At 42.5% G+C, this 26,214-nt stretch overlaps 1 protein-coding gene across 3 annotated transcripts in view; it reads left to right on the top strand.

Annotated features, from left to right (window-relative positions):
• BZW2 (basic leucine zipper and W2 domains 2) overlaps positions 1–26,214 on the top strand; it is a 148,260-nt gene that overhangs the window by 116,878 nt on the left and 5,168 nt on the right. For all 3 annotated transcript variants that reach the window (XM_030189961.1, XM_030189960.1, XM_030189962.1), the window contains exons 8-11: positions 6,131–6,301; positions 9,581–9,727; positions 14,822–14,960; positions 20,586–20,708. In XM_030189961.1, coding sequence (XP_030045821.1) covers positions 6,131–6,301; positions 9,581–9,727; positions 14,822–14,960; positions 20,586–20,708 — 580 coding nt within the window. The remainder of the gene's footprint in view (positions 1–6,130; positions 6,302–9,580; positions 9,728–14,821; positions 14,961–20,585; positions 20,709–26,214) is intronic.

Consider the following 26,214-nt stretch of genomic DNA (forward strand, 5'->3'; position numbering starts at 1 on the left):
AGTATGAAGAACCAAGGATCCATTACTCTGGAGACATGTCATTGTGACTATGGATAAATCAATACCTAAAAATGGATGTTTTGGTGGACTTCTCATTTAATTTACAGGTTTGAAGAGTTTCAACACAGAAGGCAGTCAACAGACTGTGTGAAGAAAATGATAACCTTAGGTTAGCAGATCATTTGTTCTAAATTATAGGCCCTAGACAACAAAGCCAGATATCTCAAATTAAGGCTTCTTAACTTTCCTAGATCATCTCATATAATACAAGTAGATAAGTTCAAGAGATATCGTATGGTGGTTTTTAAAAGTGTGATTTCAAATAATGCCTTCACCCTCCCAGATTTAGTATTTACCTCTTAAGAAGCAAGGAAAGATGCAAATTTGAACAAGACCATCACCTCTGAGTAGTTATGGGACTCAATCAAAGCCCAAGTCCTGAATGTGGGTGTTTAGTCTGGGCCATTTACTGGATGCTGCTTCTGTGAACTGGAGGGCAACCAGAAGTCAGGGCTAGTACTTGAGATGGCAGAGCCTTGGATATGAAATTTGCTGCCTTCAGATGCCATGGCTGGAGAAGGAACTGGAAGCAAACTAGAGTTCAGGCTCAGAACAGGAATAAGCAAGTAGGGCACAAGGCTGCAGTAACGGCTAAAGGTACACCAAAATTACAGACCTGGATCTGGAGTCAGCAAGTAAATAACCTATCAGCTGGAGCAGAGAAACTTGACAGCAAGCATTCTGCATACAGGAGGCTTGATAGCAAGAGGGCTTAGCATTTATGTAAACAACAATCTATTACATTTCATTGAAGGGGTGAGCCGATTGATAATGCATATCTGGATTTTCAAAAGGCATTTGACAAAGTACCTCACGAAAGTATTCCTGAGGAAATTAGAAAGTCATGGGATAGAAGACAATGTCCTATTATGAATTAAAAACTGGTTAAAAGAAAACACAAAGTAGGGTTATGTTCTTATGTTCTAGGGTTAAATGGTCAGTATTCTCAATGGAGAAGGGTAGATAATGGGGCTCCCCAGGGGTCTGTGCTGGGACCGCTGCTTTTTAACATATTTATAAATGATCTAGAGATGGGAGTAACTAGTGAGGTAATTAAATTTGCTGATGACACAAAGTTATTCAAAATTTGAATAAGTTATTCAAACTTTGAATAAGTTGTTAAATTGCAAGTGGATTGTGAAAAATTGCAAGAGGACCTTACGAGAATGGGAATCCAAATGGTAGATTACGTTTAGTGTGAGCATGTGCAAAGTGATACATGTGGGAAAGAGGAACCCAAACCATCCACATTAGGAGTAACCACCCAAGAAAAGATCTAGTTGTTAATCGGTGATGATAAGTTGAAACCTTCTGCTCAATGTGCAACAAAGTCTAAGAAAGAAAACAGAATGTTAGGAATTATTAGGAACAGAATGGAAAACAAAACTGAGAATGTTGTAATGCCTTTGTATTGCTCCATGGTGCAACCACACCTCGAATACTGTGTGCAGTTCTGGTCAACGCATCTCAAAAAAGATATAATGGAATTAGAAAAGGTACAGAGAAGGGCTACAAATGATAAAGGGGGTGGAACGACTTCCTATGAGGAAAGGCTAAAGTGGCTAGGGCTCTTCAGCCTGGAGAAGAGATGGCTGAGGGGAGATATGATAGAGGTTCATAAAATACTGAGTGGAGTGGAACTCTTTCCAAAAATACTAGGACTAGGGGGCACACAAAGAAGCTACTAAGTAGTAGATTTACAATGAATTGGAGAAAATATTTCTTCACTCAACGTGTAATTAAATTCTGGAATTTGTTGCCAGAGAATGTGGTAAAAGCAGTTAGTTTAGCAGGGTTTAAAAAAGGTTTGGCTAATTTCCAAAAGTCTATAAACCATTATTAAGATGGACTTGGGAAAATCCACTTCATATTCTAGGATAAGCAGCATAAAACTCTGTTTTGCTGTTCTGGGATCAGTCCAGGTTCTTTTGACCTGGATTGGCCACTGTTGGAAATAGGATACTAGGCTTGATGGACCTTTGGTCTGTCCCAGTATGGCAATGCTTATGTTCTTAACTTTCTGCTTCCCAACAACCTCTTTCAGCTGAGCCCCAGCCAATCCCTGATACGTAAGGACATGCATGGCCTTGAGGGCTGTCTGACAGTCTTTTTATTTATTGCCTTTGCTTGTTCCAGTACATCAGCTGGCTTAATCCTATGGTTGATCCTAGTAAAGCCCTCTCTGGGAAGATGTAAAGAAGATGAATAGGGTCATCTTATTGGTCTCCTTTATTTTGGAACCAGACTGAAATTGGGTGTGGAAACTCTTTTGTTTTTAGATCATAGAATTTAAATTTTTCCAGATTATTTCAGATTACACAGATCAGGAAAAAAAAATCTACAGATACTCCAAGAAGTCATAGATCTTTAGAGGGAATTGTTCCCTCCAAGTATCATTTAAAATAAGAAAATGATGACATGTTCTTTGACATTTCACAGTTAAGATTTCTTTATCTCTAGAGGCTCTCCAGACTAAATGGTGGACATCTCTGTTGTCTTTTGAATTTCATAATCCCATCATTACAAAGAGGTAGTTTTAGTCTTTAATATATATATTTTTTTAGTCTAAAATGCTCAGGATTATCAGGTCAATTATCAGGTCTTCTGGAGTAAAATTTGAAATTTCTTATCTAGATGTTTCAAATGATTCCTGTATGGATGCTAGGCTGCATAGAGAGAGGCATATCCAGTAGAATAAAAGCAGTGTTAATGCCTTTGTACAAATCATTAGTGAGGACCCATTTGGAGTATTGTGTTTGAAGGCCTCTCACTAAGGACATCAAAAGACTTAAGGGGGTTCATAGGAAGGCAACAAAAATGATATGAGGCTTGTGCCAAAAGACATATGAGAAGAGACTTGAAGATCTCAATATGTATACCCTAGAAGAAAGGAGATATGGGGGGATATGATGCAGATGTTTAAACACTTTAAAGGTATTAATATTCAACCAAATTTTTTTCACAGATAGGGAAGCAGTAGAACTAGGGGTCATGTGTTGAGGTTGCAGGATAGGAGAGGTAGGATCAATGTCAGGAAATATTTTTTCACGGAAAGATTGTTGGATGCCTGAAATGCCCTTCCATGGGAGGTTGTGAAGACAAAAGCAGTGACAAAATTCAAGAATGCGTGTGATAACCACAGAGGGACACTATATAGAAAAAGGATGGAATCTAATTAAAGCAAAACTTAAATGATCTCATAACTGGAGGGAGCTTTCATGGCAGCTTCAGAGGTTGGGAAGTAAGACCAATGTCAGACAGACTTCTATAGTCCGGGTCCTGTAAATGGCAAAAACAGATCAGAATTAAGACTGGAGTTGGTTTTGATGGCAACTCAGTTAAGTAGTTGTACCAGTGCTGGGCAGACTTCTATGGTCTGTGCCCCAAAATTGGCAGGGAAAGACAGATTAAATATACAGCATTTAATCATGAAATAATGGAACCTGTGCAGGGTACCAGAGTCATCTCCGGCCACCTTGTTGGGAAGACTGGATGGACCATGCAGGTCTTTATCGGCCGACATTTACTATGTATTCAGCTGCACTATATCTATAGCTACCACCTTAGAACATGCCTGTGTAAATCATGGGGGCATGACCACCGCCACCAAAACTAAGCCTAGATATTCAGTGGCAGCCCATGTCCAGGTACCAACATTAAATATCCGGGTATGGGCAGTCTGCTACTACTTAACCAGATATGTGCCGATATTCAGCCCTTAATCGGTTAAGTTAAACAGGTCAAAGATAGGACTGCTATTTATGTGATCCTATTTGGCCAGTTAACTTAACTAGTTAAAGGTTGAATATTGGCACTTAACTGGTTAAATGCCAACTCCGCCCCTGCACTTCATGCTATCTGCTGGTTTGGCTGCCACCAGAAGCCCTCCTCCACTCGATGCTTGGTTTTAGTGAAATTGAGCATGCACGAGGTTAGGCATGACCCTGTGCATGTGTGAAAATAGAACTCATGCAGTTGCAGGCTTCCCTCGTGCATTCTCATTTTCACTAAAACCAAGCATGCATGGGGTGGGGGGGAGCAGGGCAGACAGCATAGCGGCTCAGGGAAACAAGCTTCTGCTGGTGGGGCTCGGGGACCTCCGCCAGCCCAGGTATGTGGGGTTGCAGTGGGGGCATAGAGCAGCGGGGAGGCAGGGCAAAATTTTATGCCACCCCCCACATTGAGCTCGGGCCCCCTCCTCCCCAAACCTGGTTACAAGGGATATTCAGCTTTACTGTCTGGTTGCTATGTTTCTTTAAGCTTTGCTCGTCTTGATATTTTTGTAAATACATTATAAATTAAATAAATCTGCATTAGATTCATTGCCAGTTAAAACAAATTCATTTAATCTTACTGATTGCCTCATCTAGCATAAAATGACATTGGTATGAAAATAAAAATGCATATTGTTGGCATTAACTGAAATCTATATGGATTCTATATGGAGTGGCGGGCCTAATGGTTAGTGTAGCATGTTGCAGACCTGGGGAAATGGGTTCAATTCCCACTGCTGCCTGATGGTTGGCAGTGGATTGAGAACCTAAGGAAACAAGTTCAATTTCCTCTACAGCTCCGTGTGACCCTGGGCAAGTCACTTAACCTCCATTGCCCCAGGTACAACAGTAGTGCAATGCTACTTAGATTGTGAGCCCACTATGGACAGACCCAGTACCTGTAGAATTAAACTGTAAACCGCTTAGGTCTAAGCGGTATATAAATATTTTCAAAAAAGTTTTCTCTAGAAGTCTATTGATCACAATATTTTTTTTTTTTGAAAATAAGGGCCTTTGCGTATTATATTGTATTTGTTTGGATAATCCTAGCTTGTGAAAATTTGTGTAAATCTTGTTTCACTGTACTCGGCAAAGAAAAATTTTAATGCATTGTTTTAATGCAGTAGTTTGGAGAATATCCTGTAGCTGGTACTGCCATCATGTCCCCCAGCTTTATTTACTCTTCCGAATGAGGTGGTTTGATTACAGTGTTCCCCTTTTCCTTCCTTTTCTCCATCCTCCATAATACCAATAGACTCTCTCTCGTTTTTTCTTCACTCAACGTGTAATTAAACTCTGGAATTCGTTCCCAGAGAATGTAGTAAAAGCAGTTAGCTTAGCGGGATTTTAAAAAGGTTTGGATGGCTTCCTAAAGGAAAAGTCCATAGACCATTATTAAAATAGACTTGGAGAAAATCCACTGCTTATTTCTAGGATAAGCATCATAAAATGTATTGTACTTGTTTCGGATCTTGCGAGGTGCTTGTGACCTAGAGTGGCCACTGTTAGAAACAGGATGCTGGGCTTGATGAACCTTCAGTCTGTCCCAGTATGGCTGTACTTATGTACATATTACGTGCCCTAGGTGCCCTAGACCATTCCATTATGCAATGGATTTTGCCTCCTTCATTTCCTATGACTTCTCTCAGATATACTGAACAGATTCACTGGCTTCCAGCCTGGAAAATGGATAGGCACAGCAAATCTTTTGATAGTTAAAGTTTCCTGAAAGCAGAATCCGAATGCTGGTGAATGGTATTGAATTTGTTCTCTCACTAATGGGATATCAAGTGGCAGAAAGGTGCAGGAAAATCCTTCAATATCTCAGACTCACTCAAATCAGACTTAAGAAAAGGACAAGATTGGATCTATAACTGGACCATTTCCAATCGTAAACCCCTCAGTTATTTCAGGGAACTTCGAATAGTTTTGGTGGTGTTATCAGAAAACAGGAGAGTCAAACACCACAGTGAGTCTCATGTATACGACAGTACAGTAAATACTGTAGTAGAACTACCACTATAGCTCTGTAGATGGGTTTAAAGATGTGTTCTTTCCTTTAAATTCAAACTACACATACCAAAATGACATTTTTCTGTTTCAGGATAAATGTTGTAGTCTTGTGTCTTGTTATTTTAAAGTATTTTCAATTTCTATAAACTGAAGAATAAATTTTGTGTAAAGGTTGTTGTGTACTAGTAGCTTGTTTTGCAAGCCTTCTGCCTCACATTCCTTCAAACAAGCAAGCCAATGTTTTTCATTAAGAACAAAACTGAACTGAGCCTTCTTCTTTCCAGGAACTATTTCCTGCAAACCGGCAAAATGTAGAACATTTTGCTAAATATTTCACTGATGCAGGCCTGAAAGAGCTCTCGGATTTCCTCCGTGTCCAGCAGTCGCTGGGAACTCGAAAAGAGCTTCAGAAGGAGCTGCAGGAACGCCTGTCTCAGGAGTGTCCGATAAAAGAAGTAGGTCAATGGACATTCAGCCCACTGTTCATTTTGTTCTTGGGCTTCACACAGAAGTGATGAGCAATGCTGCGCTTGTACTTATGTTCTACTGTTGTTTTTCATGGTAATTATTCTTTGTAGATGGTAAGACGTTCACCTTCATAGGCTGCAACAACAAGCTTTCGTTAGCTGTAGAGTCTAGCCAAAAGGTTGTTGGGAACGGTACCAACAATAGCTGAGAAGCCAAAGTCAAAGAAATTACACACACAGAAAAAAATAGTTCACACTCTTAAGAGTCTGTTACAAAACCAGAGTAAGTTTACTTACAAGAAAAGAAGAAAATAGAGCCTCACCATATAAGAAAACTTTAGAATATTATGGGGACTTCAAAGTGTATAACTTCTACAGTCTCTAGTCTTCAGCAGATATCCACTTTTGAAGTAGGAGAATACACAAAATCCATTGGCCATCCAAGATTCTTGAGCACATGCTGAATGGAAACCTTGGGACTCCTACTGTTCCTACTGGAACTTTTCTCCTGTATCCTCAGGAGAAACTGAAGAAAGCCTTTTAAACCCTCTTCACATAAATTTCATTTCAATATCTTTTTCGAGAACAGTGCCCAAGGATCAGCATCCTATTGCCAAGACAGAGTGATGCTCAATCTTATGGCTACAACTCAGATGAGTCTCCTTTTGACTGAGTCCCAAAAGGTAGCTAGAGAGACAGCTTCTCTCCTGTTTGAAAGGAAGGCTTCCAGTCTTTCCCTTATAAGAGCAACTGAGAGCACAAATCCCTTGGATGCCTTCCAGTAATCCCTTTGGTCAATGATACCCAAAGACTTACTGAGTGATGCTGTTATAATCCCATTCCACCCTTTGGGATAGCCTGCACCTCCCTCCAATTTACATCTGACTGCTTCGAATCATCCCATACCTGGGAAGTACCGTTTATCAAACACATTGGAGACAAATATACACTGGCTGAGCCTGGGTGTCTGAACAAGAGAAAGTTCTGAAATCATTAGTTTTCCTCATTGATTCCATTATTATGTTGACCAAAGTACATATTGAATTGCTGTCCCACCCAGGAAAATGTATTGCAATGTTTTATTTAACCCTCTTTTACAGTTTTTACTTCCTGTCCAATTTTTTGGGGTCAAGAGGACTTAAAGATCTTTAAGCCTAGCAGTACTATTTTATTTTTTTTATATATATAACACCCACATCTGAACCTCAGACTTTGATTTGGCAAAATAAACCAAAAGTAAAAATATTTCACTCCCATGTCTTCTCATTCTCATCGCTCCTCCACAATATCCATGTTTAGATCTTTGTCTGTCACCATATTCTTTATGGGGAAGACTGTTGACCATCTATATAGACTCCACGCTGTTTATATCATTTTGTGGATGTGGTGTCCAGAATTGTGCAAAGTACTCCAAATGAGGTCTTTCCAGAGACATATATAAGCAGTATCACCTCCTTTTTCTTGCTGACTTTTCCTCTCCCAATACACCCAAACATCTCAGGCTTTTCCTGTTATACTATCTATCTGTTTGGCCACATTATGATTATCAGATGCAGCTATCCCTCTCCCCCCCCCCCCCCCCCACCCCCAGCTCCCTCTCTCTTCTGTGTACAAAAAAAACTTCACCCTCTGTACTGTACCGGTTTTTGCAGCCAAAATTCATGACCCTACCATTTTTAGTATTAAATCTTAGCTGCCAAACTCAAGACCATTCCTCTAGATCCTTCTTCATGTTTTCACATCTTCCAGGGCGTCTAACCTATGTCAGGTTTTGATATTATCCACAAAAAGGCAAATTTTCTTGGCAGCCCTTCTGCAATGTCATTTTCAACAATATTGACGAGAACTGGACCAAAGACCAATCCCTTAGAGTGAAATCCATTTACTACTACCCTTTGTTGCTTTCCGCTTAACCAGTTCTATGCCCAGTCATTTTTGGGCCCATTCCAAGGGCACTCAATTTATTTATTAGTCACCTATATTGAACCATCTCAGAGGCCTTGCTAATATCAGAGGAGACTACTGGATTTGGTGTACTCAGATTCAGCCCGCTGACCACCCAGTCAAAGAAATTGATCCTGCTTCACCTAACAAAACCTGCCTCTGGAAAACTCATTTCGCCTCTGATTTTATAATCCTAATCTTTCCTATTCAGTTCATTTCAGTTTTCTCTTTTATCATTTAAGATGTAAACATTTTAAACAAGACTTTCAAGATATTTGAGACATGAAATTATGTATTAGTTTGTAGCTTACTTTGTTTATTTAATCTTCATAACCAATTGGTAAGCATAGTTTATTTATATATATTTTAGTTTGTTTTTTGAAAAATATACAACTGTAGTACATCTGAGTCTGACATTTGTTTATGTGTTTGATGTATAAAATATGGATTGAATATTCAAAGAGCAAGAGACACCATCTTCATGCTGAAAATTCTCCCATCTGAATAGGTACAAATCATAGAAGACAAGCTTACAGCAATTCAACCTAAACAGATGTATTCAGTTTTATTTCAAAATGTGTACAAGATTCAATCAGCATCAATCCATGTTAACACAATTCTTTACTTTTAGTGTGAATGTTTTGTTTTTCTTTTTCCCATCATTTTGATTTTATTGTAGAAATTTGTCAACCCCTGGTGCAACCAGCATAAAGAGCTGTTGTAGCTTTATCTGGACAGTTATCTGGGCATTGGTCTGAACTAACCAAGGGCTCCTTTTACTAAGCGGCGATAAGCCCAATGTGGGCTTACCGCTCGCTGTACAGGAAGTACTGCCAGGCTACCACAGCAGTCCTGTGTGCCGTCATTTCCAGTGCTACAAAATTTATTTTTGTAGCGCTGGAGTGTACCCGGCGGTAATCGGGCAGTGCCGCTCACTGGACGGTTACTGCTGGGTTAATGCGGGAACCCTTACCGCCACCTCAATGGGTAAGGGCTCCCTCCTCCCCCCCGAAACGGTTGTGCGGCAAGTGCTTTACTTGCCGCCTGGCCATTTCCTGTAGGAAGACGAGACTTCCCTTTTACCAGCTGCAGTAAAAGGGGACCTCGGCGCGCGTATAAAACACATGCCGACGTGAGCACCGGCCCCCTTTTGCCGCAGCTTGGTAAAAGGGGCCCCTGGTTTCTAGACCAAATTATTCCTAATATACCTGACAAATATTTATTATATGGTTATTCTTAAAACCAGATCTGCTTGTGGCCCACTACAGAACCAGTGTTTTCATGGGATGGCATGGATGACATGGAGGTTTTCCTGTTTCATAGATAGTGCTTTATGTAAAAGAAGAAATGAAAAGAAATGATTTGCCAGAATCAGCGGTGATCGGACTTTTGTGGACCTGTGTAATGAATGCGGTAGAATGGAATAAGAAAGAAGAACTTGTTGCAGAACAGGCACTCAAACATCTAAAGGTAGGAATATTTTTATGGGTCATTGTATTTTTCATATACCATTCTCAATATACCTGTCAGAACGGTTTACAATAGTAAAACATAAAGTTGAAAAAAAGAAAAGAAAAGAACTACAGTCAAAAACAGTGTGATAGTCCTGGTCGCTCTCATCTTGTTTAGGAACCATCAACTTCAAGTACTGGCCATTGTTAGGTCAAGAAAACCACTTTAGCTTCCAAGAGTTCAATCCATGGCCAGAAATTAATCCAGCCTGGGTTTTCGGTTTCACCAAATACACCTAAGGAACTAGTCCAAAGTTCAGATCAATTTATTAACTTCCAATCAAACCAACCTCCACTATGTGGCAAAGGCTAACATTCTTATATAAACCTGAACATATTGCACATGTCTATATTGAATAAACATAGAAAACCCAATTTTAGAATGGGACTTACAGATATAAATCTGCAATATATGCATATGGCAAGGGGATGTGGTTTAGGTGGGACTAAGGTGGAACCAAAAGAAATACATATATTCCACATTTCAGAAGGGAAATGCACATCTGTGATCACCGAGATCAATGTTGGGATTCAAAGCTGTTCCCAGGTACGTATATGTTTTGTAAAAGTGAGAATTTTCAACAGGGCTCTACAGGAGGGATTAGGGCGAACCACCCCTTTGATTCCCTAGTGTTTCTTCCCCTATCCTCCTCCAAATATTGGTATTGTCAAATTATTGCGGCCTCTGTACTTAATTGGGAGCATTTAAATGTGTAGGTTTCAATAATGGAATTTACATAGCTAGGGTTTGAAATACCAACGTAAAGTGCTGATATTTTGACGTATATGCAGCCAGGTTGCCTCCATTGATGTTTTTCAGACATTGAAAGTTGTAAAATGATCGTTCCCACCGCACAGAACTGGTGCATACACCTGCATTCCTGCATGTATTTTGGTATTGGTTCTACTTTGGCAGATCCTTTTTTAAAATACTACCGGAATTTGACACATCCTAACCTCGACATCTCAATTCCAATTTCTGTGTTCTAAAATGGGGTTGCACCATGGGCGTAGATTGGGGGGGGCGAGGGGGGGCATTGTCCCCCCAAACGAGTCGCACTGGCGAACTGGTGGGGCTTAATTGTGTCTTCCCCGCCGGCGCTGCCTCGGTCTCTGACTCCCTGCAGCATTTTTGTCCGTCGCCGTCAGCGCTGCCATTCAGTCTCACGGGCAGCCTCGTTCCCACTCCCCTTTGCCGCGTCCACTCCTCCGACCGGCTCTCTCTGATGCACTTCCTGTTAAACAGGAAGTGCATCATCCCCTTTGCCGCGTCCACTCCTCCGACCGGCTCTCTCTGATGCACTTCCTGTTAAACAGGAAGTGCATCAGAGAGAGCCGGAGGACGCGGCAAAGGGGAGTGGGAACGAGGCTGCCTGTGAGAATGAATGGCAGCGCTGACGGCGACGGACAAAAATGCTGCAGGGAGTCAGGGACTGAGGCAGCGCCGGCGGGGAAGAGCGAGGCAGCATGCTGGCTGGTGGCAGGGAGAGACAGTCACAGGAGCACTGTTGAGGTGATGGGGTAATGCTAGGTAGAGGTGAGCGAGAGAGGTGGGGAATGTTGGTGGGGGGAGATGCATGGGGGGAGAGAGAGGGAGAAATAATACTGGATGTGGAGGAGGAGGGAGGGACAGCAAGAGAAAAGGGGAAATGTTGGAACATGGAAGTGGGAGGGAGGGAGACAGAGAGATGCTGTATGGGGATGGGAGAGATGCTAAAAGGGGAAGGAAGAGAACGAAAGAGATAGATGTTGGGCCCAGGGTGCAAGGAAGGGAGATAGTGAGAGTGATGTGGGCAGTGAGAGAGAAGACATAGGGAAGAGAGGTTGTACATGGGGATGGATGAGAGGGAGGGATAGATATACACTAGAGGGGAAAGAGAAAAAGAGGGAGATTGTGGATCCAGGGACAGAAGGGAGTGAGGGAGAAATGCTGGACAATTGGAGGGAGGGAAGAGAGAGAGGAAGAAATGCTGGACCACAGGGAAGTGGGGGCTGGAAGATGCTGGGGTGTGGGTGTGTGTGTGGAAGGGACAGGGAGATATTAGGCTACAATGGGAGAAAGGGAGCAGGCGTGCTGGGCTAGAAGGTTGGAGGGAGGAAGATGCTGCAAATGGTGGAACTATTTGGGAGAGGCCAAAGGGGAGGTGGGAAGGAAACAAATGAGAGGATGATAGTGATGGGGGGGGGCAGAAATGTGGTAAGGGACAGTTGATTAAAGATGAAAGGAAATGAAAGGTTGGAGGAAGGACAGAGAAGAGGAATGGGCCAGCTAGTGGGTGAGAGAAAGAAATGGAATTTGATAGCTGAAAACTAAAAAGGAGGAGGATGAGGACGAGGGTGAAATTTAAGTGATCAGAGAGGAAAGAGCTAAAAAAGAAATAATGTGTCAAAGGTAGGTGTAGTGAAGGAATGGAATAAGACAGGAGAGAAGAGAAAAGACAAATGGACAGCAAGCAGTTGAAGGAGAATTAGCAGAAAGACAGGAAAAGAGGAAACTGGAACCAGCATGATTGAACAGTAAAATGTCCAGACAACAAAGGTACAAAAAAGTATTTTATTTTGAATCTATTAAATGGAATATCAAATGGAAAGAAGACACTGCATAAAACAGAAGACATTGGGACCAAAGCGAATAGAAAAACTAAATGATCAGACAACAAAGGTAGAAAAAAGTATTTTATTCAGAATTTATTAATTGGAATATGTCAGCTTTCTGTGAAATTTTGCATGTAAGTTTCAATTTTTCTGGTATTGCTGCATGCTGAGTCTGACTTCTTGAGTTAACTTTCCAGTTCAGTATTTTGCCTTCATATTTTTTGCTTTCTAGTTCCTTGTGTCATGTCTGTTGTGTCATGTGTTTTTCACGAGGTAGTGTATTGGTGTTCTAGAGGCTGGTGTAAATACAGTTCTGCCTTTTCACGCATAAGGTTGCAGCTCGTCCTGTCCTTGGAATTAGTGCTGTTATGGTTTAGTAAGGTTATGAGTGTGTTTTTGCACAAGTTTGTGTATAGTGTGTTGCAGTGGAGAGATTGTGTGTTGGCTTTACTGAGGTGGCACCAAAACATCAGAAAGGGTGTAGAGCCTAACTCATGACACACTACCTCTTGAAGGATCTACATATAGAGCTTATGCATTTCTAAGGTCAACACTGGCATGGTATGGGAAAAGGGGTGGGGAAATACTACTGGAGTGGAAGAAGGAAAGAAGGAAGGGAGAAAGAGCTGGCTTGATATCTCATACATATTCATTATGGTTATTCCCAAAAAAAGCCAGCTTTTTTTCCCTTCCTTCCTTCCTCCATATTAGCATATTCATTTGCATATGTATATATGCAAATGAATATGCTAATATGCTCCGCCCCATCCTTTGCCCCCCCAAATGAAACAGCCAAACTACGCCTATGGGTTGCACATGTATTTATTTGTAAATGGCCGTGAAGTTTTGTTATGGCAGTATAGAAAGGTTTAAAATAAATAAATAAAGGACAGAGCTGGGCATCTGTCACAGTCTGTCACGAAGTCCGGAGTCGTGAGCCCTTGGGCCACTGCCAGAGAGCGGCAGCAGCAGGTGAACCACCCAACAGGAAGTGAGGCTGAACACAGACAGGCTGGTACAAGCAGGACCGCAACTAGCAGGATGGGGACTGAAGCTATAGATGAGCAGGGCTGGAATAAGCAGGACTGGAACAACCGGATTCTAGAATAGGCTGGGCTTGAACAGGATTCAGGATTCTGGAACAGGATTCAGGATTCTCAGACAGACTTGGTTGGGCTGAAGCTGAAGACAAACAGGGCAGACACAAGCAGGAAGGGAACTGAAGCTGAAGGCTTACAAGATAAGAACTAGCAGGGCAGGAACAGCAACAAACACACACAGATGAAAACTCAATGGAAGACCTCTGTTGCAAACGCAAGTCTGAAAGTTCCCATGTGCTTAATAAAGGCAATTACAGATGAGGTCACAGGTGAGGCTTGGCAGCAGGAACACCCGGGCAAGTCTGGAGTGCTGGAACATCAGGACTGGAATGAACTCTGGAATGTGTTTGGGAAACAGGAAGAAGACAGTCCACAGCAGCCATAGGGCCTGGTCACCAGGAGGCGAGGTGAGTGTAGGCATGGGATACAGTCACAACCGTGACAGCATCTTAATCATTTGCTCTCTGATTGTGCAGTCTTACGCTCGTTTTGGAGCTCTGTATGGGCCACCATAGAGTCTCTTTCCAATATATTCTGGTCTTACATTTCAGGTGGTTGTATTAAAGTCTTTCAGTTTCTAGCAGGGGCTTTGTTTATCTGAATGAATGCTTTTTACTTGACATTTTGATTTCTATTGTACTTAAGTCTACTTTAGATTGCAGGAGCGATTTAACACAAGTTTTGTATCAAAAGTGGTGGAATATGGTATGCATAAGGTACTGTTTTGAAGCTTATATAGCTAGAAACTCTAATAAGTTGGGCAAATTCAAGGAATGGTGGTTACCTATGACTCAGTTTGTATGTGACACATGAAAATGCCTTTACAAAATTACCCCCTTGTGTGTATTTTAGAGAGAAACACTCAGCTTGAGGTGCAAGGTCAAAGCTCACCATGAAACTCAGAAACTGCCTTAAATCACTGAGGGGTCCTTTTACTAAGGTGCGCCAAAAAGTGGCCTGCGCTGGTGTAGACGCATGTATTTTTCAGTACATCCCTTGGATAAAGGCCTTTTTTTTGGGAGGGTGCAAAAATGGATGTGCGGCAAAATGAAAATTGGCGCATCTCCATTTTGGGCCTGAGACCTTACTGCCACCCATTGACTTAGCGATAAGGTCTCACGTGTTAACTGGGAGGTAATCATCAGCGCGCGTACACTGCCGATTACCGCCCAGTTAGCGCCATACTGCAGAAAATAAAAAATATTTTCGGGCACGTGTAAAAAATTGAATTACCAACCCAGGGCTCACGGTAGCTCCAAATTGACATGCGTTGGACACACCTTAGTAAAAGGGCCCCCTGAGCAAACTTTTGAATAGATAAGTCATTATTTTGCTTATGTCCCTTTTTCTTCTTTCAGCAATATGCCCCACTCCTCGCTGTGTTCAGCACACAAGGACAGTCCGAGCTCATCCTTCTCCAGAAGGTTCAGGAATACTGTTATGACAACATCCACTTTATGAAGGCCTTCCAGAAGATTGTGGTACTTTTTTACAAAGGTGCGTTTTGTGTACATTATTGTAATGTGGTGTACTCTGCTTGGTGTAGAGAGTGGAATTGTATGTGTGAATTCCCTATGAAGTCCTTTAACTAAGGTGTGCTAATGGATTTAACCTGCACTAATGATTAGCACATGCTAAGAGGTCCTTTTACAAAGCTGTGGTAGAAAGAGCCCTGAGGTAGTGGTGGAGGCCATTTTTCCCACATGCCAGGGCCCTTTTTACTACAGTGGGTAAAAAGCCCCTAAAAAAAATGGCCATGCGGTAAGATAACTCTTACCGCATGGCCATGTGGCATGGCTAGTACCCACTGAGTGGTGGTAAGGGCTCCCATGATAACCCAGTGGTAACCAGGCAGCACGCGGCGATGCCCGATTACCACCAGGTTAACGCTGCACTATTAAAAAATTTTTTTCCACACTCAAGCTGGAACTACCGCTGGCAGCCATGTTGTGCTGGCGGTAGTTCCGAGATAGCTTTCGGTAAGCCCGCATTGGGCTTACCGACACTTTGTAAAAGAGCTACGAAAGCCTATGGTATAAAGGAAAAAGGACCCCTATGAAAGCAAAATCAATGAAGACCGAGCAAATGGCTACTTATGCAAATGTATTCACTATAAAATTACAGTGGACATGTTCATTTTGGGCTGAAGCAGGTGAGAAATATTAAAATTCACCTGTTTTGCTGCTTTTGCAAATCTTTCTATTTATTTTTTATTTTTTATCAATTTGAATGTAATAAAATCCCCCTGTGTAACTGCTGAGTTTTGCAGTTTTTCTAGGGTTTGTCCACTAAAGCCCATGATGAATAAACCTGCAAATTAACTCATTTTGCAGAACAGTTGTGGATTTATTCAGAAAATGAGGATTGAAGGTTAATCGTGTCCTTGCTAGATCTTTGCAAAACGGGTATCTCATGCTGTTTGTCACTGAAGTAGAGAGAAGTAGATTGACTATAAAAGGTTTGCTCCCACTAAGGAGGTCATTTTATAAATGCTGATTTACGTACATAAAAAGCCTTTTATAAAATCCAAGTCACACCAAAAAGTGTGTGTGGTACAAGTTGGCATGAATATATAGAGTAGGTGTGCTCTGGAGAGGATTTGGTGTGAAATCATGATTTATGAATGCATTTTATAAAATATTTACATACTTTACATGACAGCATTTAATCCTGCTCAGGCATATATTTCATTTAATTTAATTTTGGCATTTATAATCTGTTTAACAATCAAGTCCAAGGTGGAAGACAATCACACATTATAAGCAGGTACTTTCTCTGTCCCTAGAGGGCTCACAATCTCAGTTTTGTACCTGAGATAATAGAGGGTTAAGTAACTTGCCCAGGGTCACAAGGAGCTGCAGTGAGAATTGAACTCAGGACACTGGGATTAAATAGGCTGCTGTGCTAACCATTAGACCACTCCTCCACTATGTCAATGCCCACAATCTAGCTGCGATTTTTGCTAGTATTTTATAAAGACACATACATACGTGTCTTTATAAAATAGGCTAAAAATAAGCACCTGTGTGTCCTCCCAATCTAGGGGGTCTTTTACTGAGCAGCGGTAAGCCCAATGTGGACACATACTGCTCGCTAAACCGGAAGTACCGCTGGGCTACTACAGCAGCCCAGCTGTAGTTCCCACCCCCAGAGGGCGCTAATTCCAGTGCTACAAAAATATTTTTATTTTTGTAGCTACGGTGTTTACCTGGCGAGCAGTGCCATATGCTCCCCGGTTACTGCCTTGTTAGCATGGGAGCTCTTACCGCCACCTCAATGGTGGAGTTGATCCAAAGAGTGGCTACTAAAATGGTCAGTGGTTTTTGTCATAAAGCATATGGGGACAGACTTAAAGATCTTAATATGTATACTTTGGAAGAAAGGTGGGAGAAGGGAGATATAATAGAGACATTTAAACACCTATGCGGCATAAATGCCTAAGGGATAAGTGTTAGAGAATTCCATAGGGTGGGGGCTGTTACCTAAAGAGCTGAGAATAAATAGTATTGGGTCTAATATAATGAAAAGAGGGAATTACTAAATTATTTTGTTTTGAAGAATGGAGATATCTTGTTGGAATGTAGGGAGTCAAAAGCCATGAGAGATACGGTGCTTGTTCGGAATTGTGAATCTTATGAGTGGTAGCCAGTGTTCTTGATGTAAAAGTGGGGCCACATGGGGATATGAGAGTTAGTGATAATCTTGACCACCATGTTTTTTACTATCTGCAGTAGGGTTACCATATTTTGTCCCCCAAAAAGGACACATGCCCCGTCCCCACTATATACCCACCCCGCCCCCTGTCACACCCTCACTCCGCCCCCTGTCACATTTTCCCCTCCCCCTATCACATACCCCGTCACCCCCCCTCCCCGTCACCCCCCTCCCCTTACCTTACTACTGCCTTGGTGGTCTAGTGACCTCTTCGGGGCAGGAAAGAGCCCCCTCTTTCCTGCCCAGAGCGCTGCCCTGCATGCATCCTTCTTGTTGCTGATCCTCGGCGCCGATTCAAAATGGCCACCGAGAGTTGAAGTCTCGCGAGGTCACTTCAACTCTCGGTAGCTATTTTGAATCGGCGCCGAGGATCAGCAACAGGAAGGATGAATGCAGGGCAGCGCTCCGGGCAAGAAAGAGGGGGCTCTTTCCTGTTCCGAAGACGGAAGAGGTCACTAGACCACCAGGGCACTAGTAAGTAAGGGGAGGGGAGGCTAGCAATCTGCAATCCGGACAAACGGGCAGATTGGCAAAACCCACCCGGTTGCCCAGACATGCCCTCAAAAAGAGGACATGTCCGGGTAAATCCGGACATATGGTAACCCTAATCTGCAGGTGTCATATGTCTGATAGGCGAGTGCCTTGCAACAGTGCATTGCAGTAGTCTAGCTTGCTGATCACAAAGGCATATGTTAGTACCCGAAGCACCTCCTGAGAGAATAAGTGTCTAATAGAATAGAGCATGTGTAATTTGAAGATGCAGGAACGAATAAATGCAGAAATTTGTGGCCTGTTAGAGATTGATTGCTAGTTTTCATGCTTGTTCTGATCAAGGGAGCTCTTTTTCAGTAGGGAGTACACCACAGCTCTTTTTAGTGTTGTTGGCAGCTGCCCTTCCACTAGGGAGGAGTTACCCCCTTCATTGTGGCCTGTACTTGCTGTCCGTAATACCTTTGCTGGGCAGGGGTCAAGAGGGCAGGTTGTCAGCCATAGATGCTTCAGGATTTTTTTTCAACAGCTTCCTCTGTGACCTGGTTAAATGAGTCCCCTGATAGCTGTGCTTGGTATGTGAGAGGGAGTGTTCTTATTCGCTGGTGAGAGATTTGATGGGACTGTCTGTAGATCCTGATGGAGACCTTTAATTTTGTTGGCAAAGTATGTGGCAAAATCATTGCCTGGTTAGTTGTGACTGGGAAGGCTGGTTCTGTTGTGAGGTTTGCAGTATGTTGTTTACTATTTTAAATAGTTGCTTGGTTAAATTTGCAGCTTGTTCAATGTGTTGAGAGAAATATTTTTTGGGGCTGTTGTTAGGACCTCACGGTACATTGCCATGTGTTTCTTACAGCTGAGCCTGTCTTCATCTAGGTGAGATTTTCACCATTTACTTTCAAATTGATATCCTTGATGCTTAAGGACCTGTAGTTCTGGAGAAAACCATGGGAATGTTTGTGCTTATACCATAGGACCTTCTTTAGAGGGGCCGTTTTCTCTAATGCCATCGCTAAGCGTGCATTCCAGATATCAACCTGTTCTGACACAGTCATTATCTTTTCATCCACATGAAGGTAGGACAAGGCCTCTAGGAAGTTATCAATAGATTCCTCATGTCTTGAATTTCCTTCCAAACTTTGTTCGGGCTTATCTGTTTTAGGTAGTCCTTAATATAAAGTTTGATTAGAAAATGATCAGTCCATGAAGGGGGTATTGTGATGCCACTAGCCTTATATTCAAATATGTTGATCCCTATTTATGGGTTTGAGATTTGATCACCTGAGTGAATCCTAGAGCTGCCATCGTATCAAGGAAGGCAGTAGTGGTATCTGGAGTTTTGATGTGTAGGTGAAAGTCTTCCATGATCAGTAACCTAGGCTAGCTCAGGTCACCAGATTCAGCAGTATTTTAAAAAATCATGGCCTTTGTCAGGTTTGAAATGGCAGTATTGTTGGAACAAGCAGTTTGTAATGGCTTGGATGAAAATGTGTAGACATTAAGCCTCCTGGCATTTGATTGTTATACCACTGGTGACTTACTGTATATTTTGGCAGAATGGGTTGCCATGGAGACCCATTGTTCTAGGTGGCCAGTTGTTCTAGGTGGCCAGTGTAAGAGTTGTGCTGACATTTTTGCTTTAAATTGTTTAGGCAATAGAACAATGCAAGTTATTGTGTTTTGTTCCACATAGGTATACTCTAGTTTTATTAAGTTTAAAAACTTTTAGCCATATACTCCCTACACGTGCATAAAATGTATAAAAAAATTCTTTGTTAATATTTCTAATTTGAGCACAACAAATAAACTTAGGGGCCATTTTCAGTGGTGATGATAAGTGCTACTTTATTATAATGAAAATAAGTGTAAGGTTTTTGTTGGCGTAAATGGATGCTCACAGATATCGGCACTGAAATATCAACTAAGCATATTCTATAATTGTTGCCTAAATCTAGGTGCCGATTTTTGTTATAATTCTAGTCTTTTTACCACCACCCCAAAACAATAATGTACCAGCCACAATATTGTGTTTTAAAGCTGGTAACCAAATTGCTGCAGGTTTTGAATCTGCATTATTTTGGTGGTCCACTATTAACATTTTAGAACACTTTTAGTCGGCAATGATTTCAGCTCCAATTTTTTAGGCTCCTTGTATAGAATCTCCTCCGAAGTGCTTAGCAGATTGCTGATTATATCATGCGATATAACTGGCTATCCACCAATATTCAGCGCATCAACGGCTAAGTTTATCAGCCAAATTAGGCCGCCAAAATAGCTGGAATATCTTTGGCTGGTTTCAAGTTAACCGGCCAATGCTGAATATTAGCTTGTCTGGTTAAGCCGTATATTCAATGCTGGTCACCAGAAATGGCCTGGCATTGAATATCCGGGCTGACCACCAACCACAGGAGTTAGCCGGGCTCCCTCCAGTGGTCTGAATATCAAGCCCATAGTTTATAAAACACTATAAACGACATGCATCAGTTAGCACACTTAGGCACACCACCTTACACCTTGATATGGCGTAAGAGGTTGCACCTACACTTGGGCATGCCAGTGGCAACCTTACACTACTATCCTATAATGGATGCCAAGATGCCGTTATAAGAATTGGCGCTAACCGCATGGCATTGGGGTATTTAGCCTGGGCACCAGTTTATAGTGTTACCTTTATAGTGTTTAAAAGTGTTTCATGGAGCCCGCTGACCCCAGCTTTGAAGGGTACTTCTGACACATCCTATCCAATGGCAGTCAGTTCTCACTGACAAAGAAAGGGTGTTTTAGGTTTTCTATAACCAGTGTATGTTTAAGGCCACACACTTCATGTGACATTGAAATCTGAATGCATGGTTATAGCTGAAAATGTTTTCTGCCTCATTCTTGTGTGCTGATCTGGTTGCCAACTGCTCTGAATTGCAGCTGATGTCCTGAGTGAGGAAGCCATCTTGAAGTGGTACAAAGAAGCACACGTCGCTAAAGGCAAAAGTGTCTTTCTTGACCAAATGAAGAAGTTTGTGGAGTGGTTGCAAAATGCAGAAGAAGGTAGGGTTCTAATCTGTCAGATTTCCTGTTGTCTGGAATAACGTGACTTTTTTTTCTTTTTGTCATTTTGAAGGATAACTTTATAGCACCTCTTATTTTCCACTTGCCCTCAGGTACCAAGTAAACTGTGCTCAAGGATTTCTGTGCATTCATTTCCATATAGGCTGTATTTCAGTAGAGGGTGAGGGTGCTTTTTGTTTTAAGCAGGGAGAAAATATAGAAAAGAACACCTAAAACAAAATAAAGAAGTTCTGGTGGTTAGCAAGAGAATAAGCTCAGGGCCTAAAGTGGATTAAATTTATCCAGAAGTGTTCTATACTATCTTTGCTTCAATACTATCATTTTACCCCAAACTCCTTGTAACCAAATGTATTTTCTCTTCTATTTCCCATATCCTCAATGAATTGTAAGCCACATTGAGCCTGCAAAAAGGTGGGATAATGTGGGATACAAATGCAATAAATAAATAAATTAACAGGACACAAGGCAAAAAAGACAAAATAGTATCTCCAGACCGTTCTTCGGGAAAAAGCAAAAAAAGCAGATGTTCAAAGTCCTTTGGACAGAGCTCTCATTTACAGTCCTTTTCTTTATTCTCTTCTCCAGATGATTTCCGGGTGGGCACTCCTCTCATCTTCTTTCTTCTTCCTTTACTGAGGGACATACTGCAAATTTCCTTCATAAAATTATTGGCACTTGAACTAAGTGCCATTTAGACACCAGACCGCTAAAACTCTCCTTTAGGTCCCCTAACAAAGAGGGGTAAAACTCCTTCCCACAAGTGGCTGAGATTGAAGGGTACTCAGATGTGGCTTACATAGAGGGACATAATTGAAAGGGACGCCCACGTTTTGCTGAGGACGTCCTCGCAAAATGTCCCAATGGAGGGGCGGGGAAACCTGTATTATCAAAACAAGATGGATGTCCATCTTTCGTTTCGATAATATGGTCGGGTACGCCCAAATCTTGAAATTTAAGTTGTCCTTAGAGATGGTCCTTAGAGATGGTCGTCCCTAGACTTGGTCGTTTCTGATTTTCGGCGATAATGGAAACCAAGGACGCCCATCTCAGAAACAACCAAATGCAAGCCCTTTGGTCGTGGGAGGAGCCAGCGTTCATAGTGCACTGGTCCACCTCACATGCCAGGACACCACCCGGGCACTGTAGGGGGCACTGCAGTGAACTTCATAAATTGCTCCCAGGTACATAGTTCCCTTACCTTGTGTGCTGAGCCCCCCCAGCCCCCCCCAAACCCACTACCCACAACTGTACACCACTACCATAACACTTAGAGGTGAAGGGGGCACCTAGATGTGGGTACAGTGCGTTTTGGAGGGCTCACATTTACCACCACAAGTGTAACAGGTAGGGGGGGGATGGGCCTGGGTCCGCCTGCCTGAAGTGCACTGCACCCACTAAAACTGCTCCAGGGACCTGCATATTGCTGTGATGGACCTGAGTATGACATTTGAGGCTGGCACAAAATATTTTTAAAGATTTTTTTTGAGGGTGGGAGGGGGTTAGTGACCACTGGGGGAGTAAGGAGAGGTCATCCTCAATTCTCTATGGTGGTCATCTGGTCAGTTCGGGCACCTTTTTGTGCTTTTGTCTTAAGAAAAACAGGACTAGGTAAAGTCGCCCAAGTGCTTGTCAGGGTCGAGGACATCCATGTGTTAGGCACGCCCAAGTCTCACCTTCCCTATGTCTCTGACACGCCCCCATGAACTTTGGTCATCTCCACGACGGAAAGCAGTTGGGGACGCCCAAAATCAGCTTTCGATTATACCGATTTGGGCGCCCCTGGGAGAAGGACGCCCATCTTCCGATTTGTGTCGAAAGATGGGCGTCCTTCTCTTTCAAAAATGAGCCTGATAAGAACATAAGAATAGCCATACTGGGTCAGACCAATGGTCCATCTAGCCCAGTATCCTTTTTCAAACAGTGGGCAAGCTAGGTCACAAGTACCTGGCAGAAACCCAATCATGGCAACACTCCATGCTACCAATCCTGGGGCAAGCAGCTGCCTCCATATTTCTGTCTCAATAGCAGACTATGGACTTTTCCTCCAGGAACTTGTCCAAACCTTTTTTAAACCCAGATACTCTAACCGCTAAATCCTCTGGCATAGAGTTCCAGAGCTTAACTATTTGTTGAGTGAAAAAAATATTTCCTCCTATTTGTTTTAAAAGTATTTCCATGTAACTTCCTTGAGTGCCCCCTAGTCTTTCTACTTTTGGAACAAATAAAAAAAATCAATTTACTTCTACTTGTTCTACACCACTCAGGATTTTGTAGACCTCAATCATATCTCCTCTCATCCGTCTCTTTTCCAAGCTGAAGAGCCCTAACCTCTTTAACCTTTCCTCATATGAGAGGAGTTCCATCCCCTGTATCATTTTGGTCACTTTTTTTTTAACCTTTTCTAATTCTGCTATATCTTTTTTGAGATACGGTGACCAGAACTGAATGCAGTACTCAAGGTGAGGTCACACTATGGAGCGATACAGACGATACAGAAGCATTATAGTATTTTTGGTCTTATTCACCATCCCTTTTCTAATAATTCCTAGCATCCTGTTTACTTTTTTGGCTGCCACTGCACATTGAGCAGAAGATTTCAATGTATTATCTACAATGACACCTAGATCTTTTTCTTGGTTGCTGACCCCAAGGTGGACCCTACCTTCAGGTAACTATGATTCAGATTATTCTTTCCAATGTGCATCACCTTGCATTTGTCCACATTAAATTTCATCTGGCATTTGGGTACCCAGTCTTCCAATTTCCTAAGGTCTTCCTGCAATATTTCACAGCCTGCACGTGTTTTAGCAACCTTGCGGGCGGTAGTATAGCCCTACAAGAGTACTCCTTCCCTTCACACATGGAATTTCTATTCATAATGATTCCTTGCTGCTATCTGTTTTATGTGGACTGCTTATTTTATTTGACTCAATTCCCTCTTTAACATATAACACAAGCCCCTCTCCAATTTGATCCTTTTTATTATTGCAATACTATTTGTACCCTGTTAGCACAGTGTCCCATTGCTTGTCCTCTTTTCACCAGGTCACTGAGATGCTTATTATATCTACCACATCATTTAGTGCTATATACTCTAACTCTCCCACCTTATGTACCAGAGTGGAGGAGTAACCTAGTGGTTAGTGCAGCGAACATTGATCCTGGGGAACTGGGTTCAAGTCCTACTATAGCTCCTTGTGACTCTGGGTAAGTCACTTAACCCTCCATTACCCCAGGTACAAAATAAGTACCTGTATCTAATATGTAAACTGCTTTGAATGTAGTTGCAAAAACCACAGAAAGGCAGTATATCCATTCCCTTTCTCTTATTTTTTAGGCTTCTAGCATTTGTATACAGACAATTCAAATTGTGTTTTTTTTCTTGGATCTACAAGCTGATCAGTTGACTGGGATAATGTGCATTATTTATCCTGCTATCTCATTAAGCACACCTGACTTATTTTCAGCATTGTTGAAACCTCTCTACTGGGATTCCCTAAATGTCCTGTTTCAATAGTATCCTTCAAGCATATGCCACAACCAAACCATGCACTCCTGGGTGACTATCAGCTCCCCCACCCCCATTCTAGTTTAAAAGCTGCCTATCTTTTTTTTTAAAGTTAGTGCCAGCAGCTTGGTTCCATCCCAGTTAAGGTGGAGTCCATCCTTTCAGAACAGTCTTCCCCTTTCCTAGAATGTTACCCAGTTCCTAACAAATCTAAATCCTTCATCCCTTCACCATCATCTCAACCACGCATTGAGACTTCAGAGCTCTGCCTGCCTTTTGGGTCCTGTGCATGGAATGGGGAACATTCCTGAAAATGCTACCCTAGAGGATCTGGACTTCAGCTTTCTACCTAAGAGCCTAAATTTGGCTTCCAAATCCTCCCTCCCTCATTTTCCTATGTCATTGGTGTCCACAAGTATCAAGACAGCTGGCTCCTCCCCATTACTATCTAAGATCCTGTCTAGGTGATGCATGAGGTCCACCACCTTCACACCAGGCAGGCAAGTGACCAGGTGATCCTCATGTCCACCAGCCACCCAGCTATCTACATGCATAATGATCAAAATCACCAACTACAACAGCTGTCCTAACCCTTCCTGCCTGGGCAGAAGTTCTTGGAGACATATCCTCGGTGTGAGAGGATAGTGCAGGTCCTGACTACAGGAGTACTTCCTACTTCACCAGGGTGCTGCTCTCCTTCTAGGAGACCTCCCTCTTCCAAGGCAGCACAGGGGCTGCCAGACTGGAGGTGGGATTTCTCTACAATGTCCCTGTAGGTCTCCTCTACAGTGGTGGAAATAAGTATTTGATCCCTTGCTGATTTTGTAAGTTTGCCCACTGACAAAGACATGAGCAGCCCATAATTGAAGGGTAGGTTATTGGTAACAGTGAGAGATAGCACATCACAAATTAAATCCGGAAAATCACATTGTGGAAAGTATATGAATTTATTTGCATTCTGCAGAGGGAAATAAGTATTTGATCCCTCTGGCAAACAAGACCTAATACTTGGTGGCAAAACCCTTGTTGGCAAGCACAGCGGTCAGACGTCTTCTGTAGTTGATGATGAGGTTTGCACACATGTCAGGAGGAATTTTGGTCCACTCCTCTTTGCAGATCATCTCTAAATCATTAAGAGTTCTGGGCTGTCGCTTGGCAACTCGCAGCTTCAGCTCCCTCCATAAGTTTTCAATGGGATTAAGGTCTGGTGACTGGCTAGACCACTCCATGACCCTAATGTGCTTCTTCCTGAGCCACTCCTTTGTTGCCTTGGCTGTATGTTTTGGGTCATTGTCATGCTGGAAGACCCAGCCACGACCCATTTTTAAGGCCCTGGCGGAGGGAAGGAGGTTGTCACTCAGAATTGTACGGTACATGGCCCCATCCATTCTCCCATTGATGCGGTGAAGTAGTCCTGTGCCCTTAGCAGAGAAACACCCCCAAAACATAACATTTCCACCTCCATGCTTGACAGTGGGGACGGTGTTCTTTGGGTCATAGGCAGCATTTCTCTTCCTCCAAACACGGCGAGTTGAGTTCATGCCAAAGAGCTCAATTTTTGTCTCATCTGACCACAGCACCTTCTCCCAATCACTCTCGGCATCATCCAGGTGTTCACTGGCAAACTTCAGACGGGCCGTCACATGTGCCTTCCGGAGCAGGGGGACCTTGCGGGCACTGCAGGATTGCAATCCGTTATGTCGTAATGTGTTACCAATGGTTTTCGTGGTGACAGTGGTCCCAGCTGCCTTGAGATCATTGACAAGTTCCCCCCTTGTAGTTGTAGGCTGATTTCTAACCTTCCTCATGATCAAGGATACCCCACGAGGTGAGATTTTGCGTGGAGCCCCAGATCTTTGTCGATTGACAGTCATTTTGTACTTCTTCCATTTTCTTACTATGGCACCAACAGTTGTCTCCTTCTCGCCCAGCGTCTTACTGATGGTTTTGTAGCCCATTCCAGCCTTGTGCAGGTGT

This window comes from Microcaecilia unicolor, chromosome 1 (genome assembly GCF_901765095.1).
Source record: "Microcaecilia unicolor chromosome 1, aMicUni1.1, whole genome shotgun sequence".
Classification (NCBI taxonomy): Eukaryota; Metazoa; Chordata; class Amphibia; order Gymnophiona; family Siphonopidae; genus Microcaecilia; species Microcaecilia unicolor.